General features: G+C 40.3%; 2 protein-coding genes across 7 annotated transcripts; both read right to left on the reverse strand.

Annotated features, from left to right (window-relative positions):
- Positions 1 to 75: 75 nt before the first annotated feature.
- LOC143114524 (proteasomal ubiquitin receptor ADRM1-like) lies at positions 76 to 11,256 on the reverse strand. Of its 3 annotated transcripts, XM_076276182.1 has the most exons (12): positions 11,146 to 11,256; positions 9,867 to 9,958; positions 5,692 to 8,420; positions 4,469 to 4,688; positions 4,150 to 4,266; positions 3,917 to 4,040; positions 3,588 to 3,674; positions 3,393 to 3,474; positions 2,892 to 3,139; positions 2,101 to 2,258; positions 931 to 1,033; positions 76 to 298 (listed from the first exon to the last, which is right to left on the reverse strand). In XM_076276182.1, the coding sequence occupies exons 4-12, from the start codon at positions 4,676 to 4,678 to the stop codon at positions 195 to 197; spliced, it is 1,233 nt and encodes a 410-aa protein (XP_076132297.1). In that variant the 5' UTR covers positions 4,679 to 4,688; positions 5,692 to 8,420; positions 9,867 to 9,958; positions 11,146 to 11,256; the 3' UTR covers positions 76 to 194. The 3 variants fall into 3 exon arrangements, with proteins under 3 accessions (XP_076132297.1, XP_076132298.1, XP_076132299.1); XM_076276183.1 differs by lacking the exon at positions 9,867 to 9,958; XM_076276184.1 differs by lacking the exon at positions 76 to 298 and having other exon boundaries at positions 970 to 1,094.
- Positions 11,257 to 11,686: 430 nt separating this feature from the next.
- LOC143114277 (uncharacterized) lies at positions 11,687 to 18,435 on the reverse strand. 4 transcript variants are annotated; one of them, XM_076275803.1, is made up of 4 exons: positions 18,326 to 18,435; positions 18,048 to 18,119; positions 16,623 to 16,720; positions 11,687 to 13,887 (listed from the first exon to the last, which is right to left on the reverse strand). In XM_076275803.1, the coding sequence occupies exons 3-4, from the start codon at positions 16,688 to 16,690 to the stop codon at positions 13,020 to 13,022; spliced, it is 936 nt and encodes a 311-aa protein (XP_076131918.1). In that variant the 5' UTR covers positions 16,691 to 16,720; positions 18,048 to 18,119; positions 18,326 to 18,435; the 3' UTR covers positions 11,687 to 13,019. The 4 variants fall into 4 exon arrangements, with proteins under 4 accessions (XP_076131918.1, XP_076131917.1, XP_076131916.1 ...); XM_076275802.1 differs by lacking the exon at positions 18,048 to 18,119; XM_076275801.1 differs by having other exon boundaries at positions 16,623 to 18,119.
- Positions 18,436 to 20,643: the final 2,208 nt, after the last annotated feature.

Consider the following 20,643-nt stretch of genomic DNA (forward strand, 5'->3'; position numbering starts at 1 on the left):
CATCCAAACACATAATCAGTCACAAAGACAATCAAATGAACCCTGTATCACTTATAAGTTATATTTATTTGGACCACACACACACGAACATGTCATCTTGGAACACTTTGTCACAATCCACTGGAACACTCTGAGCAGAGGACAGAGAGAAGAAGGGGCGGTTACAGAAGCCTGGTGAGCAAGTAGAGAGGAGCCTAATCTAAACTCATATCTTCGTCATCATCCTTCTTGTCTTTGGGCTCACCGTCTTCGTCTGACTTGCCATCGCTCTCCATAGCTTTAGCAAACGCCTCCACATCTGTGTGTGAGGAGAAAAATAAAAAAGCAAGCCCTTAGTTTGGGATAGGCATAGAAACGGTAAACTATTGTCATTTCACTAATTTATACCCTCAACCAGCAGCCACTCAGTTGAGTACAGTATTACGTTCTACTCAGGTAACAACCACAGCAAACATATGGCAGACGGTCCTGTCATATGCACCAGTCGTGGTAGTTATAAGTTACATGGTATTTACATAAAGAAGCAGTGCAAGGCCATGCCCATCTCCAGGCCACACTTGGATGGGTGCAGGATCCAGCACATCAGTATCCAAAAGAATAAGATGATCCACACCACACAGCCCCTATTCACAGTTCTTTATTACAAACACTATGTGAGTGGGAGCTATCTGGTGTATGGATCATCTATTCTTTTTTTGGATACATGGCATTTACAGGAAATACTAAATAGACTTGCTTGGTGCCGACTTCCGCCTTTGGTTTGGCAGCCTCGGTGATGATGCTGGCGCTCTTTTAAACTTCTTATCCTCTTTTTTTTTTTTTTTAAATCAAGCGCTGCATCACCAAGTCAAATTCCTGTGTACTCTGTACATTTGGCCAATAAAGCGATCCTGTATCCTATATAGATCGGTATCGGAGAGGGTGACTTACCTCCTTTGTTTGCTGCGTCCACTGCTTCTGAGGGAAGGCCGAACTGGTTCATGAGCGGCCCCAGCTGCCCGGACGCCAGAGCGCTGCTGAACATGCTCATCGCCTGATCAGGCAGAGACGGACACAGTCAGCTACAAACGCCAACGACAGCCAAACTCTTACAACTGAAGAGATGAAGGACACATCAGCTCTGTGCTAATCATAGTCAGCATGAACAAGTGCAATGATGGCTGGTCTGATGTGACTGAATAAAAATGACAGACGGAACAGTCAGTATTTATACAATGATCTATCTACTGGGACAATGGGGGGGGGGACTAGGAATGCATCATTAAGAAAAGTACAATGCAAATTGTATTGCATAAAGCAGTCGCATATAACCTGATTATGAAATATCTGTGAACAGAGAAGTAAGGGCACAAACAACTATGCAAATAATATTCATAGTCTAGTGAATAAGGCAAAAATAGAGCCCATTTTGTCAGGTAGAAATGCCTTTAAAATACAGCTTTTTTTTTTTTTTACAGTCTGACTTAATTCCAGAATGTTTGATTGCATGCAGTGTAAGCCCTCTGGCACAGTTTCCACACAAAGAAAATGAGATAACTGAACGACTCTCTACTGTTCTCTTCTGGAGGAAATGGGCACACTTGGAAATTGATTGGGATGGTTTTTTTTATGCTGGTGAACTGCTCACCTACTTAAACTTTCAGAATGTCTATGTTTTGTTGTGGTAAAAGTGTCAAATCAAGCATTTCACTTGCAGAGTGAAAACAGAGCTGCTGGAGCTGTGAACATGTTTATAGGAGTGTGTGCATGTGTACTCAAACATGTCATGACAAGAACTATGAGGGAAAATATGCATGCCTGGAAGTGTTTGTGTGTGTGCCCATTCCTGGTGTAATTAATATGGTAATATGTCTGAGGCTATAGACATGGCACGGGCATACCTGTTTTTAGGGTAAGAATGTGTGTGTGTGTGTGTGTATGCATTGTTGTGTGTACGACTGTGCGTGTGTGTGTTCATGTGTGTGTCTGTGTTTGTGTGTGTGCATGTGTGTTTGTTCATGTGTGTGTGTGTCTGTTTGTGTGCGTGTGTGTGCGTTCATGTGTGTGTGTGTGCATGTGTGCGCGTGTGCGTTCATGTGTGTGTGTGCACATGACATGTACCTGCTGGAACTGCGGTGAGGTGAGTGTGTTGTGGAGCTCGTCGGTGCTCTGCGGCAGGGACTCCCCTGAGGGCAGGTAGGGCAGTAGCCGCTGCTGGACCTCTGCGTTGGCCAGGATAGGAGCCATCACCTCCGGGGTCAACACACTCGCCAGATCCACTGCACAGGGAGCAATACAACACTCAGGCAAGCACATTTAACAACAACTCATTTTACAGAAGAGTTTTAATATTAGAGAGGAATTCTGACTTTTCCAACAGAAATATGATTTAGGAGGGCACTGTGACCTTGGGTCCAGGTGCCCACAGGGACAAAGGTTTGAGTCTGACCCGGGTCATTTCCTGACTGCTCCCTAGTGAATGGACTGGATGATGATGGTGAAACTAGTTGGTAAATGCAACTAAGATCTTTAATCATAAGATAACTGATTTGAGAAATTTAGAAGGGATAGCAGAGAGAGAAATAATCTGGATTGAAGAGATACTTCTTGGAAGACCAGAGGTGTGTTCAAATTCACGAACGTTTGCAAACAGTTATCTGTTTGCCTTGAGTTTTTTCACGAACATTTGCGCACACTGGCAAACAGTTTGAAGAGGTAGTTCTCCGCAAACACGGACGGAGAGTTACCGTTGAGATAGAACATTTACACAAAATCGTCCTAATGTATCTATTCAGACAAATATGTTTGCCACAAACGTTCAAGGAATTTGAACACGCGTCAGTTCTTGCACATGCGCTCATGTACAGTAGCTGGCAGACCGAGACCCTTCCTCCCCCCACGGTCATCCTCACCTCCCTGGCCACTGGCGGGTACGTTCATGGTGGCCAGGATGCTCTGGAGGTCGCTCAGCTGGATGGGCTGGGTGGGGCTGGCGGCACCGGCGGCCGGGGCGGGGCCTGATGGCGTGGTGGGCGTAGCGGCCGGAGACGCCACGGAGGTGGCCGAAGGGGTGGTGGGCGTAGTGGGCACCTGGGAGGAGCCCAGGCGGGTGGCGGCCGAGGTGGAGGAGGGCGTGACGGCAGTGGACTGACTACGAGAGCTGGGGGAGGGAGGGAAAAAGATGACAAAATGACAACAGATAGTCAATGACAAGAGATTAACAACGATTGACCAAATATAGTCAATGACAAGAGATTAACAACGATTGACAAAAGATAGTCAATGACAAGAGATTAACAACGATTGACCAAATATAGTTAACAACAAGAGATTAACAACAATTGACAAAAGATAGTTTTATACATCTTGCAGCAGACTGAGTGTCATGATGAGGACAACACAAACTGTTGTACCTGGATGAGGAACTGCTAGTGGCTCCAGCTCCACTGCCCAGTAAACTTGCCAAGCCTGGACCAGCTAAAGCTCCCAGGCCACCTGGAGAGAGAGACAGGGGAAGGGAGAGGTTTCATAATCATTCAGTACAATGCTTTATTTAAGGCAACTGATGTAAAAGAAGAATGTGATTGGTAGATGTTCAGATTACTCACCAAGGCCTCCCAGTCCAGTTGGTCCAATAAGCTGCATCAGCTGGTTATGACTCATATTACCCAAAAGGCTCTGTAATCCACCTTCTCCTAGAGGGAAGAGAGACATCTTTAGTGTGCAACTCCACTTACCCTAATGAATCTGAATGGATTAAGCAATCTGTGCCGTTTTGTGATGTGCAATAGAGTTCAATCACATGATGTAATGCAAACAGAGGACAATCAAACAGAACACACACACACACACACACACACACACACACACACACACACACACACACACACACACACACACACACACACACAAACACACACACACACTCCATCCGTACCTCCCAGAGCAGAGAGCTCGTGGCTGCCACTGCCTCCGCTGCCCAGCGCTCCAGGCATGGGTGGGTTATTCAGGTACTCATTCACCTTGCGGCAGTACTCCTCATCCTTATCCGTCTTGGGCTCCTAGGGGTGGTGGTGTTGCCAGAGGTGGACAAACATTAAACGTTTCTGAATCTTTACCGATGTGACATCCAGGTTTTGGTTTTTGGCAAGAACTGCAAGTTTTTCTTACCTGCATCCAGAAAAAAAGGCGCTTGGAGCCAGCTTTGAACTTGAGCACGTAAACACGCCCTGTGGTGCACTGGGTAACCCTCTTGAACTCACAGTCATCAGGGAAAATGATGAGGTCCTGCAGGGGAGATTTATCAGATTAGACGGTCCTTCTAAATATATATATATATATATATATATATATATATATATATATATATATATATATTATATATCAGACCATGCATCATCAGATCATTTAAAGTCTTACAAATAATGACGAATCATAGTTCAATCTTGACAGATGTCAAATGTTTGGAGGGAGTACTGAATGCACTTACATCATCGACATTTCCAGTCGTCCGGTCCTTCCAGCAGAAATGAATCAGGGAGTCGTCTGTTTGCTGGATGTAGACTTGACCCTTTCGTTTGTCTGGGGTCACGGTGCTCCCCTTCAAAGTCATTTTTCCGGCCCGGAATTCCACCAAGTATTTACTGGAGGATCCACGAGAACCAGACACCAAGCTTGGAAACAGCGCTCCAGACGACATTTTGTTGTTTCTAAAATAAACAAACAACAACAAAATAAAAAAACAGTTTGAAAGTAACCAGTCTGAAATAGTTATTTAACACCTAGCTATTCTTCCTCAGCTAAATGTCGCCAGTAAACAAAGGTAATTTCAGCACCCACATCTCCTGTATCGCTTGGAAAACAAACATGACTCCTCTCTTCTCTTTTCATAGTATCCCTATTTCAATAACACAAAATACTGGTGTGGTGGGAAGGTGTGTGTGTGTCTGGTTGGTGATTACTACTCCAAAACCAACTGCCCCTTTTGGCACTATTGCAATTCTACTGGACTTGATTCCATCAGAGAATGTCTAATAAGGGATTCCATGCAGTGGCTAAGGTTGATACAAAGTAAACAACTATCTGAACAAATACTTGCAACATTCTATGTGAGGCATGTAGCCAGCCAGCCTGTGTGTGCAATGCACAAAATAAATGCCATGCACCTTTGACAATAGCCAAGGACGACATCCACGCAGATCTATAAACCCACACAAGTCAGTGAAGGTAAGGCTACGTTTATGATAGACTAACACTATCATGATGATGATGCATGACTTAAATGGGCTTTTTTCTAGCCACCAAGCTAGTTAGATTTCACACGGTCGCACTTTATGCAACCTGCAACACATAACGTTACCGAAAGTCCATTTCCTCCATCATCAACAAATGATGCAGACGTTTTAGCATTTCGAGACAAGACTCAAAAGTCAATTCACGCGCCCATCGCCAACATACACTTACAAGACATCTCTGTTGACAAAAATGCTGACACGTAGCCTATCGTTAGCTATGTAGCTAGCTAGAGATGCGTTAACACAATTGGGGTACAGTGGGTGGTTAGCAAGTGTGAACCTTAAAGTCAGCAAGCTAGAGCGCTGCAATTACTTTTGCATCCCTTACATTAATGTTTACATCTGAGAAGCAAAACCGAAGACACAAATATAAATACAATTAACATGATTACACTCAATAATTAGTCTGCATACTTACAATCCACTTAAAGATGATATACTTAAGTAGGTTACCGTTAGCTGCAGTCACATCAAGTGAACTACACTATGATTCAGGACTGGCCTCAATGGTGATTGGTTGTTTATTCGAGTGCGTTTGTCCTATTGGCTACATAGATGTCAGAAGGCCTGCCTAGTTTGGTGGAGGAGGATTGCTGCGTCATTGATATACCATGGCTCAATGCTGATGTTTCCATTTAGGAAAGCTCTGCTTCTTTCTGCACACACTAGGCCACTGTTTGTAATGTTGGATAGGTATCTGTAGGCCTACTGTACTGGTTGAGCATTTCTGCAGTGGAAATATTGCAAGATGAAATTTGTATACAAACAGTTGTATACATAATAGCCTAGATGATTTTTTATTACACAATAAATCATAAGCCTAGTTGGGAGAAATAATATATGATATGATATAAAATCATGACAAGCATACATTGCACTGATAGGGCCTAATACTGAAAACCTGTAGCCTATCTGAGTGTTGATTTCTGCCTAGAGCTCTCTCTGGAATCCTCTTCTTTTAGGTTGCCCCTCGCTCCCCAGATCTCTGTGATGAACAGATATCACAGTGATGGGAGGCCTGGGACTGCTCTATGAAATACATCCTTCCTTAAAATGAGTTGCACTCCTAAAAACATTCCCATTACCAATAAGTTGTCTTGGACTATTTGAGAAAAGAGTAAAACTGGTCAGCACACATGTAAAAATGTTTAACACACCTGCAGGAGGCAGTAAAATGACATTCATCAAAACCTGAGGGCTGGTTTATTACATGACATGTGTTGTGGCAAACTTAGCATTTTGAAAAAACAATGTACAAAACAAATCAAAATCGTTTGCAAAAAAGAAAGCGAGAGTGAAGAAAGTAACAACCTTTGTCATTTAAGTTATGCATTTTATCGTATTCATTTATTTGCTCACCGGAAAATTCCCACAGCCTTTTTGGACTGTCTTAAAACAGGTTTGAATTCCTGTAAACCACCTGACTCATTGGAATGAGATGCACATGGTCATGCACAGATCTGGTGACAGAGAAAGATTAAAAATACAACTGATAAAAATATATCTGAATGATATGTGTTGATTTGTTTTGTTTTGTATTTATTGGCCCAAAAGCTACTGTTTTGATGTTTGATAAGCCAGCTAAAACATTTGCCAACAATTCAATAGATTTCTTCATTTGATTGTGCAGAAAGTTTCAGATTCTGTAAAACATACATCTTTAGCATATAGTGTCTGTTAGTCATCACATAAAACACTAATTTGCATAAGGTAAAATAAAACACAAATTATCTTTTGAATCACATTTAAATAAGGCACAGATTATAATCACTTTGTACTGCAGTTTAACTTTGAAAATAACCAAAACTGTACATGTGTCTTGAAAATCAAATGCAACCTGGAGTTGCACTCCTTGGAGACCTCTAGGGGCAATATCCTAGAAAATAAATCTCCATGTGCAAACTGGACCACCAGGTCCATGTCAGCTGTACAAAGCTAGGCTCTATATTCACTGAAACTCACTTGTGAGTAAAAATAATCCTGAGAAAATGTTCAGTGTTTTATAGTCATACAGCTCTATGAATCATAGTGTCTGTCTGTCCTCCACTGTGGTCCATAAATATCTCAACAACTATTGCATGGGTTGTGATATAATTTGATCCAGACAGTTATGGCCCCTTCAGGATGAATCATATAACTTTGATGTTTCATGCTCGTACTACATTTTCATCTACTCTATAGAGTTGTCCTGTACTGAATTTCAGTTCAATGTTTTCTCATTCAGTTTTCAACAGTTTGTGGACACAAAAAAATAGAGGATGTGTAACGACCAAATCAATGTTTCAAAGAATCGTGCATGCTTCGTTGTAACCTTCATTGAGCATATCTGCTGAAACTTTCATTAAGGTGTTGTCAATAGTGTAGGCATACTGCTTCTTTAGTTGCTCCTTGTCAAATTTCTGTCCAGTAGATTGATCACCTAGACAGGCACTTAAGTGGACAGTGGCTTTAAACCTGGAGGAGAGGAGAACCAGAGATAGGGCCAACATGACCACAGAGAACTGGACACTTTCACTTTCCTTTCCTGGGAGGATGAATGGGATGAAAATGTGGTTTCTCCCTGGTGGGCCATGTTTTTTTGTGCAAAGCTCATAGTATTCCAACACACCATCGTCTGGTTGAAGAGGGCTAACAATGATGTTTGGGATCTTGCTTCCTCCAGCCTTCTTCATAGAGTTCCAGTGGTCTGGTAGATTCACGGGTCGATGCATTTCATCAGGAATTGTACAGCCTTTTCCTTTCCTGCAGTAGTAAACTCTGTGTCGAGGCTGTATTCGTCCTGTTGCAATGCCGTATGCCTCACCGGCGGTGACACAGTTCCAAGGAGCATACAGGACCACATCAGTGATGGTGGGTAGAGGCAGCAGACAGCCGGCTGGAATCATGAAGTCTCTGATGGCTCCGTGTGCCACAAAGGTGATGTCCACATTGTCACCGTGGTTCTTCTTTTCCTCCTCATCAATGAGTTTGTTCCAGAAATGAAACATGTCTACAAGTTTGCTGAAGGTGACAGACTCTTCATTTTCTCTCAGCCACTGCAGAACAGTTTCATTCTTGCAGTTTTTTATTGCAACCTTTAGTAATCGTTTCCTTTCATCTGATTGTCTTTTGTATTTTTCAAGCTGTAACTTGAACTGTAAAATCAGCCTAAAAAAGATGGGGAAATAAACAGTTACTTGCATGTACAACTATCACTGAATAGTTATATGAAACAATATTAATGTAAAACAAGTTCTGCAGTGTCAAAGTGGATTAATGAACCTTTATTCATTTTAATTTGCATGCTGTTTCAGGTTAGTCTGCCATGTTGTATTACAGAACATATTTAGCTCTATCTCCATCAGATATAGAAGTTAAATGACAGGAGTCACAGGAAATATTTTATGCACTACATCCCCCTGTTATGTTAGTCCCATCAAAACGATATTTTAGAGTGGGCCAGTCAGAATCCAGACCTGCATCCATCAAAAAGTGAGCAAAGGCCAGAGTGATGGGATGGTAAAGAACCATTTTTTGTAGCATGTGGCATTGTCATTTTCAGTCAGAACAAACATATTTTTATATATATATATAATGGCAACTAAATACCATGGCATTGTGTTGCCGTTATGAATGTGACAGTTTTGCGTGGAATTGCACGCAAAACTGTCACATTCATAACGACAACACAATGCCATGGTATTTAGTTGTGAATGTGACAGTTTTACGTGGAATTGCCTATAGGCAATTCCACGTAAAACTGTCACATTCATAACGGCAACACAATGCCATGGTATTTAGTTGCCATTATGGACGTGACAGTTTTGTGTGGAATTGCCCATATACATGTGTGTGTGTGTGTGTATATATATATATATATATATATATATATATATATATATATATATATATATATATATATACATACACACAGACACAGTGGGTTGCATAAATTTACACCCCCATGCTAAAGTTGACTAAAAAGAGAAGTAAAAAAATCATCTTATGGAAATTGATCTTAATGCCTTAATTAAAAAAAATCCAACCTTTAAGGACACCAATTTTCTTTGTGAATGAATAATGTATTGTAAATAAATAAATGTTCTTCATTAAAATAGAGGGTGCATAAGTATACACCCCCCTTTGTTAAATTCACAGAATTTGTATTTATAAAGGCCAGTAATTTCATGGGTCCAGGATATTATGTATCCTGATAAAGTTCCCTTGGCCTTTGGAATAAAAATAGCCCCACATCATCACATACCCTTCACCATACCTAGAGATTGGCATGGTTTTATTTCAGTTAGTCTAATAGCTGGTTTGATTTGCATTGAAAGATGATCTTATGGAAAGTACCCAATGCCAATTTCTAGGTATAGTGAAGGGTATGTGATGATGTGGGGCTATTTTAATTCCAAAGGCCAAGGGAACTTTATCAGGATGCATAGTTGCATGATGCATGGGAATTTAACATAAGGGGTATACTTATGCACCCTGCATTTTAATGAAGAACATTTATTTATTTACGATACATTATTCATTCACAAAGAAAACTTTAGTATGGGGGTGTAAATATATATATTCTGTTATGAATTCTATATTTTCAGTACTCACAGCATCTCCAAATAAGCCTTCTTGAGTTCCGGTATCAGCATGTCTATATCGCAGTTATTCATATTTATTTTATGTCTAGTTCTTCCTATGACCTGGAAAACAATAACAAACCATTTACTAGGGAGGTATTCCAAGTATGTGGTTTAGTGACAAACCTGGGTAAGTTAAATCAGAGTAAGTGGTAAACCTCCTAATAGAAGAGCTGTATGGCTTCATTCGCCTAACAAAACCATAGGGCTCTTGTTGTAGGAGGTTCACCACTTACTCTGGGCCCTATCTTAGCGATCTACAACGCATGGTCACAGGCGAATAGCTTAAATAAATTTAGGGGTTTATTCAGTCCACATGAGGGTGGTTTTGTTGTCAAATGTTGGGCGATAGCGCAAAAAGGTTGCTCTTATGTGTCTCTGGTGTGTTGTGACTGGTGTAGTGAATATCTGGCACAACTGGCAGAGCTGGGTGTTATCTAAATAAAACTACCAGGATCAGATGTGTATTGTCTTGACAGAAATCCCCACAGTCAGACCTCGCAGACAACAACAAAACACCTGAGTTCCCGTAAACCAGCTGATGTACCTTCAATGAGCATTATTCAACAGTAGAGACCAGAGACTACAGCTTTAAAAGGCTAAAAAGAAACTACATGCAAAATACCAGGAACACACAGACCATTACTTTAATACAATAATATGTTCTTATACAAACTGGAATAGAGTAACAAAATAGCACTTTGTTTTAAAGTAATGCAGTAGTAAAGTAACTTGGCTAATGTAACTAACCATAAATAACAGAAACACATATCTGAATGAAATTCAGTTTACCAGCACTGGAAATTACAGTTCATCCTCCACAATGATCATAAAGCTGATCTAATCTCTGTTGACAGTATCAGTTTTAGCTTGGTGAACCAGGTCCTAATGATCTGATAACTCAGTGTAGGCTGTATGGATAGTGAGAGAGGGTTTCACACTTAACTGGTCTAATAGTGTGCAATCCAGTTTCAGAGCTCAGTGTATCTTCAATTCACCACAATCAATCAAACTGGTTTATACTGTCAATCATCATCACACATGCAGAGTTCAAAAACTAAGCAGCTATAACAGAATCTCCACAGACAGTTCTGTATTGTATACATGTATTATTAAATGTCTCTTTATGTTAACGGTTTCTAGAAATGCAGACTTACCAGTACACACATAATATTGTGTGTAATATACTGATGTATGTAGTGAGAATTAATGTAAAAATGTTATTTTAATTCTTTATTCTTCCATCTTACCTGCTGTGGATCATCACTGGTCAGTCCACCAAGAAAACATTAATGTCTGAAGCTAGAGATTATTACTTTTTGCTGGCAAATACGACAAACCAATAATGTCATCGTGTGACTTTTGGCTGATGTTTATATTGTGCCAGAGTGAAAGAGAAAGAAGTACAGTAGCCAAAAAAGTACCTTGGGAATCAGCGGGATTTCCCCTCTCCCATAGTCAGCATTATTTGTGCAGTCGTCCCTCCATGACGACTGTGTTTTGTGTCTACTTGTGTCTACTTGTGCCTTTTGCATTTTCAAAGTGCAGGAAATAGCGATCTGCTCTCAGGGCACTCACGCCATGCTCACAAATATGTGTAGCCGATGTATTTATATTCAATAGATTATATTTTATAAAACCCAAATACAAAGGAATGGGGGGTTTTTCAGGAAAAATAAATGTTGTTCCTTTACAGTGTAAGTTAATTATAAGTTAAGTTATACTTTATTAGTCCTTTAGGAAATTCCTGTAGGAAATTTGCATTTTACCCATCCAGGGGTAGTGTACATACATTCATACACAAAAATATGACACCAAAGAATAAGCCATTTCAGTGACTGATTTGCTGGTGTTAATATTGCGCCAGAGTGAAAGAGAAAGTACAGGGATTCTCTCTCTCCTACATAGATGGCACTGTTTGCTATGTGTCTGTACTGCTGCTGGGTGGCATGCTGTTGCCCAGTCGTCACTCCATGATGCCAACTTGTATCTTTTGCATTCTCAGTGTGCAGGAGGGAGCAGTCTGGGCTCAGTGTCCTCACGCCATGCTCACAAATATATGTAGCCGATGTACCGTAATATCCTGACTATTAACTGAGGTTTGATTCTGCTACATTTCCTCAGCTATGAGGTTAATACATGGGGGTGGGCTATACATGAGAATGAATTTATTTTCTCCCTTCTTTTTGATTTAAGCACAAAAATAAACTGTTTATTTCAATGCAGAGCAAAACAGATTGGTCACAGAGAAAGATTAAAAATACAACTTATTCAAGATTTTGGTTAGAAAAATATATCTGAATGATGTATGTAGATTTGTCTTGTATTTACTGGCCCAAAGGCTACTGTTTTGATATTCAATAAGCCAGCTAAAACATTTGTCAACAAATTCAACAGATTTCTTCATATTTGATTGTGAACACAGTTTCCGATAATGTAAAATGTACATCTTTAAGCACATATAGTCAGCACTTTTCCTGTAAGTGTCTGTCAGTCATCAAAATAAAACACTAATTTGCATAAGGTGAAATAAAACACTAATTAACTTTTAATCACATTTACTTATAATTTTGGCACGTATTCTAATAATTTTGTACAGCTGTTAAACTTTGAAAATAATCAAAACTGTAAATCCGTCATGAAAAACAGATGCAACCTGGAGCTGCGCCCTTTGGAGAACTCTAGGGGCAATATCCTAGAAAATAAATCTCCATGTGCAAACTGAACCACTGGACAGTCCATGTCAGCTGTACACAGCTACACTCTATGTTCACTGAAACTCACTTGTGAGTAAAAATAATCCTGAGGGTATGTTCAGTGTTTTATAGTCATACAGCTCTGAATCTTGAAAGTGTCTGCCTTTCCTCCACTGTGGTCCATAAATATCTCAACAACCATTGCATGGATTGTGATATAAGTTGGTCCAGACAGTCATGGTCCCTTCAGGATGAATCAAATAACTTTGATGTTTCATATTTGCACTGAATGTTTATCTCATTCCAGATAAGACAGACTTGCTAAATATCAGCATAGCATTGCCATTGTATTAGAGTTGTCCTGAACTGGAATTTCAATTCAATATTTTCTCATTCAGTTTTTAACAGTTTGGAGACATGGAGGATGTCTAAACACCAAACCAACGCTTCAAATAATCTATCCATGTTTCATTGAGCATGTCTGGGGAAACTTTCATTGAGGTATTGTCAATAGTGTAGGCATACTGCTTTATTAGTTGCTCCTTGTCAAATTTCTGTCCAGTAGATTGATCACATAGACAGGTACTTAAGTGGACAGTGGCTTTAAACCTGGATGAGAGGAGAACCAGGGACAGGGCCAACATGACGACAGAGAACTGGACACTTTCACTTTCCTCTTCTGGGAGGATGAACGGGATGACGATGCGGCTTCTGCCTGGTGGACCATGTTTTTTTGTGTGACGCTCATAGCCTTCCCACACACCATCGCCTGGTCGAAGAGGGCTAACGGTGATGTTAGGGATCTTGCATTCTCCAGCCTTCTTCATTGAGTTCCAGTGGTTTGGCAGTTTGACAGGTTGATGCTTTTCATCAGGAATTGTACAGCCTTCATCTTTGTTGCAGTAGAAAACTCTGTGTTGAGGCTTTATTCTGCCTGTTGCAATGCCGTATTCGTCACCAGCAGTGGCACAGTTCCAGGGAGCATACAGGACCACATCAGTGATGGTGGGTAGAGGCAGCAGACAGCCGGCTGGAATCATGAAGTCTTTGATTGCTCCGTGTGCCACAAAGGTGATGTCAACATTGTCACCGTGGTTCTTCTTTTCCTCCTCATCAATGAGTTTGTTCCAGAAATGAAACATGTCTACAAGTTTGCTGAAGGTGACAGACTCTTCATTTTCTCTCAGCCACTGCAGAACAGTTTCATTCTTGCAGTTTTTTATTGCAAGCTTTAGTAATCGTTTCCTTTCATCTGATTGTCTTTTGTATTTTTCAAGCTGTAACTGTAAAATCAGCCTAAAAAAGATGGGGAAGAGAAACAGTTACTTGCATGTACAACTATCACTGGATAGTTACATGAAACAATATTAATGTAAAACAAGTTCTGCAGTGTCAAAGTGGATTAATGAACCTTTATTCATTTTAATGTGCATGCTGTTTCAGGTTAGTCTGCCATGTTGTATTACAGAACATATTTGGCTTTATCTCCATCAGATATAGAAGTTAAATGACAGGAGGCACAGGAAATATTTTATGCACTACATCCCCCTGTTATGTTAGTCCCATCAAAACGATATTTTAGAGTGGCCCAGTCAGACCTGCATCCATCAAAACGTGAGCAAAGGCCAGAGTGATGGGATGGTAAAAAAACATTTTTTGGATGACATGTTTTTAGCACATTATCTTACAACTTTTTAGCATGTGGCATTGTCATTTTCAGTCAGAACAAACATATTTAGATATATATATATATAAAATATATATATATATAGGCAATTCCACGCAAAACTGTCACATTCAGAACGCCAACACAATGCCATGGTATTTAGTTGGCATTATGGACGTGACAGTTTTGTGTGGAATTGCCCATTTACATGTATGTGTGTGTGTATATATTTATTCCACTGCTTGGTTGAATTTCCCATTGTCCTACGTAATTTAGAACGACCATTAACCGTATGTTATCTGCACACCTATGAAGTAGATCCATTTTTTTGGCCATATCACACTTGTATATTAATTCGCCGAACTCGTTGTGAAGTTTAAATGAACTGTCACGTTGCATCCGAGCTGTAAAATGCAGACGTTCATTGCAACATTGTAGCATATGACGGAGGTGGCTTTTAGCTAGATGGATGACAGCAGGCTAAGTAAAATAGCGATGTTTCAAAGCTAAAGTTCATCAGAATCTTGGGATTCGCCCGCTTGACAACGGGAGAGATAGAACTAACGACTGGCCTTTGGCCGTAGCAACCATCCATTTAGAACTAGTAACGGCAGTTTGTCCTGTGAGTTGAGAAATTAGTTGATATGTGTCGGAAGAAATTAGTTCTACAAACAAGACAGTTTTAGCGATTAAAACGTTTAAATTGTAACAGGAAATGAACACAACGCAAGTGGCAACAGTGGAATAAGCGGGATAATGGACTCCACGGTGGTCTGTTCACAGAAGTTAATGCTTCGCGTCGGGGCCGTTTTACAACCTCGACCTGTGAACAGACCACCGTGTTGTCCATTATCCCTTAGCCTATATATATAGCCTAGGCCTATATATATATATATATATATATATATATATATATATATATATATATATATATATATATATATATATATATGCCTTAAATATATATATATATATATATATATATATATATATATATATATATATATATATATATATATACACAGAGACACAGTGGGTTGCATAAATGTACACCCCCATGCTAAAGTTGACTAAAAAGAGAAGTAAAAAAAATCATCTTATAGAAATTGATCTTAATGCCTTAATTTAAAAAATCCAACCTTTAAGGACACCAATTTTCTTTGTGAATGAATAATGTATTTACAATAAATACATGTTCTTCATTAAAATAGAGGGTGCATAAGTATACACCCCCCTTTGTTAAATTCCCAGAATTTTTATTTATAAAGGCCAGTAATTTCATGGGTCCAGGATATTATGTATCCTGATAAAGTTCCCTTGGCCTTTGGAATAAAAATAGCCCCACATCATCACATACCCTTCACCATACCTAGAGATTGGCATGGTTTTATTTCAGTTAGTCTAATAGCTGGTTTGATTTGCATTGAGAGATGATCTTATGGAAAGTACCCCATGCCAAATTCTAGGTATGGTGAAGAGTATGTGATGATGTGGGGCTATTTTAATTCCAAAGGTCAATGGAACTTTATCAGGATGCATAGTTGCATGGGATGCATGGGAATTTAACATAAGGGGAATACTTATGCACCCTGTATTTTAATGAAGAACATTTATTTATTTACGATACATTATTCATTCACAAAGAAAATTGGTGTCCTTAAAGGCTGGACTTTTTCCTCATTTTTTAAGGCATTAAGATAAGATCAATTTCCAAAATATGATTTTTTATTCCTCTTTTTAGTCAACTTTAGCATGGGGGTGTAAACTATATATATATTTATTACACGGCTCTTCACAAGGCAAGTAGAACGCTCCATTGGCTTGAATGGGATTTCCCAAAGTTCTACGGTAAAATATTTTCATGTAATTACTGCTGCAAACATATAATTACCACTGTCAATGGCAACGGGTTTTGTGCTTCTGATACCTCTTGCATATTACTACGCAAGGACTGGAACTTCATTCAAAAGTGAAAGCAGACAGTTGATCAGCTGTGTTCTAAAGAATGTTTGATTCAAGTTCAGCGTGTGTTGTTGCGAACTATTTGTTTCTCAGCAAATGCCACGATGAACGGTAACAAATAGGCTAGGCTATGTAGGCTAAAGTCATGTCGTGGGGAGTTTATTATTTCGTTTTGGCAAGTAGCCGTGTAATAAGCGGGATAATGTATAGAACGCCGGTCATTATTGGGAAAATAAGTCCCTTCAGGGCGGAACAAGACCCCTCGGCTGCGCGTCGGAGTCCGGTTCGACCTGTCGAGACTTAATTTCCCAATAATGACCGGCGTTCTATACTGTACATTATCCCTTACACAAACACACACATATATATATTCTGTTATGAATTCTATATTTTCAATACTCACTGAATCTTCTCCAAATAAGCCTTCTTGAGTTCCAGTAGGCCTATCAACATGTCTATATCACAGTTCATATTTATTTTATGTCTAGTTCTTCCTACGACCTGGAAAACAATAACAAAACATGGGGGGTATTCCAAGTATGTGGTTTAGTGACAAACCTTGGTAAGTTAAATCAGAGTGGTAAACCTCCTAATAGAGCTGTATGGCTTCATTTGCCTAACAAAACAATGCCATAGGGCTCTTGTTGTAGAAAGGTTTACCACTTACTCTGGGCCCTATCTTAGCGATCTACAACGCATGGTCACAGGCGAATAGCTTAAACAAATTTAGGGGTTTGTTCAGTCCACATGAGGGTTAGCCTAGAAATCTAGACGCGCCCCTAGCGGCCGCAAATTACATTTGCTGCCAGGGCTAGTCTAGCAACTCTCCGTTGGCTTGTGAGCTCCAGAAATCGAAACTTAATCAGGCCAATGAAATCGTGTATAGAGTCGTTAGGTGGGCTTAAAATAATGATTGATGGCAGAGTTGCAACGGTTTGGCTTGAATTCCCTGCTACTTGAAAACAAATAAGATGGATGTTCCTGCTGGCGAACAGTGTGACACGAGTTAAGCTTTTATTAAGTAGGCAAACGTTTGAACTAGCCAACTAGCTCCGCTGGTGGGAAACGCATGGGACTCATAGCGCTGCCGCTGTCCTATTGCGTGCAGAGGGAATTTGAAAGACAACTGATTATCCCGCCCCTCGGACTGAGCACTGCGAACGGTGAGTGCCCAGACCCTACATTTTAATGTGGGTCTGGCTCGTCAGGCTACATGAGGGTGGTTTTGTTGTCAAATGTTGGGCGATAGCGCAACAAGGTTGCTCTTATGATTCTTAATCAGTCATGTGGTGTGGTCTAGTGTGGTGTGGTGTGGTGTGGTGATGGTGTAGTGTAGTGTGGTGTGGTGTAGTGTGGTGTGGTGATGGTGTGCTGTGGTGATGGTGACTGGTGTGGTGAATATCTGGCACAACTGGCAGAGCTGGGTGTTATCTACATAAAACTACCAGGATCAGATGTCTTGACAGAATTGTATTGTCTTGACAGAAATCCCCACAGTCAGACCTCGCAGACAACAACAAAACACCTGAGAGTTCCCGTAAACCAGCTGATGTACCTTCAATGAGCATTATTCAACAGTAGAGACCAGAGACTACAGCTTTAAAAGGCTAAAAAGAAACTACATGCAAAATACCAGGAACACAGACCAAACTAAACATCTCTCTGAATGTAACTCAGTTTACTAGCACTAGAAATTACAGTTTATCCTCCACTATGATCATGAAGCTGATCTCATCTCTGTTGACAGTATTAGTTTCAGCTTGGTAGACCAGGACCTAATGATCTGACAACTCAGTGTGTGCTGTATGAATAATGTTTCACACTTAACTGGTCGAATGGTGTAAGTGTCCAATCCACCTTCAGAGGTCACTGTATCCTCAATTCACCATAAATAATCAAACTGGTTTAGGTGCCGACAATCATCACACATGCAGAGTCCAAACACTTATTAACCTCCACACACAGTTCTGTATTGAACTGTATACATTAATTATTAAAAGTATCTTTATATAACTCACATCCACTAAAATATTGTTTGTAATATACTGACATGTGGTGAGAATTAAAATGCAAATATTTTTTTTTTTATTCTTTATTTCATCTTACCTGCTGTGGATCATCACCGGTCAGTCCACCAAAAAATATTAATGTAATCTAGTACAGATCAGCTTATATTGTGCTGGGCAATAGGATGAACCAAGAGCGTCATTGTGTGACATTTGGCTGATTTGGCTGGAGTTATCATTGTGCCAGAGTGAAAGAGAAAGAAGTAAAAAAAAATACCAAGGGAATTCCCTTCTCCCACATAGACAGCATTATTTGTCCAGTCGTCCCTCCATGACTTCTAAAGACTTGTCTTTTGCATGTTCAGGAAATAGCGATCTGCTCTCAGGGCACTCACGCCATGCTCACAAATTTGTGTAACTGATGTATTTATATTCAGTAGTTGTGCACATTCAGTACATTATAATATACACTATGAAAGACAAATACAAGGGGAATGTTATTTGTCATGAACAGTGCTGACACCTAAATGTACATATACATACAGTGTAATGGAGGATTACAAAAACAGGGTTGTTGCTTTGAACTATCATTTGCATCCTGTCCCACAGATACAAAGTTTTTAGTATGATGAGAAGAGTTATGCATTTCAATGTTATTTTAAAGGTAATGTTGTAACTTGGGATACAAGGAATGGCACTACATTACTGTTGTACAACACACAGTGCAGTTATGACAGAGGACAGGTCTACTCTCATTCCAAATGCCAGGATGAAACTTACATCGCAGCAATCACATTAGGCTGGACCTTCTGCCCAGCCTCCCTAAATCCATAACTGAATTCATGGTCAACCTAAGTGGCCCATAGATGGTTCCTCTTATTATGACCGCCGCGCAGCGAAGCGGCGGTCATATAGGTTTAGTCAGATTTTTTTTTTTCTTTTTTTTTTTTTTTTTCTTTTTCGCATGTCCAAATTTCCGTCAATGATTCCCGGGACACTGAAAGACCGGGGTAGACGAAACTTGGTGGGCATGTAACCCCATATGGATAGCATGGAACCATCGTTTTTCGTTTTGATCTGTAGCCCCCCCGCTGGACTGCACCCCCTGAAAGGAGGGTAGGGCAGACACAGTTTTCTGTGAATATCTCGAGAACCGTAAGGTTTAGGAGGACCATTTTTTTTTTTGTATGTTGATCTCAAGGGGCCATGTCAACCCATTCCATAACCACTCATTTCATGTATAGCGCCACCTAGTTAAACACAAAAAAGTAAAAATGAGGTGTTGTAATCGCAGGTATCTGTGACCTAACATAGTCAAAACTGCACGAAATTGGAAGTGTAGGATCATTATGACACCCTCTGAATGCACGCCAAGTTTCGTGGAATTCCGTTCATGGGGGGCCACACAATAAATTAATTTATGTTACTATACACCAACTGGCCTGTAGGTGGCCGGAGACAGTTTTCTGTGAATATCTCGAGAACCGTAGGGCCTAGGAGGTCCACCTTTTTTATGTATGTTGATCTCAAGGGGCCATGTCAACCCATCCCATTACCACTTATTTCATGTATAGTGCCACCTAGTTAAAAATGAAAAAGCAAAAAATTAGGTGTTTTCATCACAATATCTCTGGCTGACATGGTCAAAACTGCACGAAATTGAAAGTGTAGGATCATTATGACACCCTCCGAATGCATGCCAAGTTTTGTGTAATTTCGTTCATGGGGGGCCTTACAATAAAACAATTTATGTGTACATTTAGTGACGTACACCAACAAGGATTCCCGGGACACTGAAAGACCGGGGTACACAAAACTTGGTGGGCATGTACCCCCACATGGATAGCATGGAACTGTCACTTTTCGTTTTGATCTGTAGCCCCCCCGCTGGACTGGACCCCCCGAAAGGAGGGTAGGCCAGACACAGTTCTCTGTGAATATCTTGAGAACTGTAGGGCCTAGGATGACCATTTTTTCCGTATATTTGCCTCCAGGGGTCATGTTAACCCAGTTCATGTGCACACATGTGCACAAACAGATACACACACACACACACACACATTCACAGTAATCATACGTATGACCAGGGCCGGCCCGAGGCATAAGCGAACTAAGCGGCTGCTTGGGGCCTCCTGGCCACCAGGGGGCCCCCAATCGAGTTTCTTTTTTTTTTTTTACATAATAAATAACGTAAACAAGTGACATCAATGAATGAATAAATGAAACAATTATCATTCAAATCAAGAAAATTATGATTTCATGATCAATATGCCTGCCTACTGCTACTGTGCATAAAGTAGACACCTCGGGTGCATATACAATTCGTGCAGACACTGCATCAAGTTCAACAATCGGAGGTAATGTTAAGACAAGTCACAAAAAAGGACGTATCCCTCTTGTGCCGAAAACAGAACGAAG

The sequence above is a fragment of the Alosa pseudoharengus genome, unplaced genomic scaffold, assembly GCF_046254945.1.
Source record: "Alosa pseudoharengus isolate Yale_2024_CS ecotype anadromous, Long Island Sound unplaced genomic scaffold, YU_APseudo_1.1 YU_APseudo_1.1_scf_9, whole genome shotgun sequence".
NCBI classification, from domain to species: Eukaryota; Metazoa; Chordata; class Actinopteri; order Clupeiformes; family Clupeidae; genus Alosa; species Alosa pseudoharengus.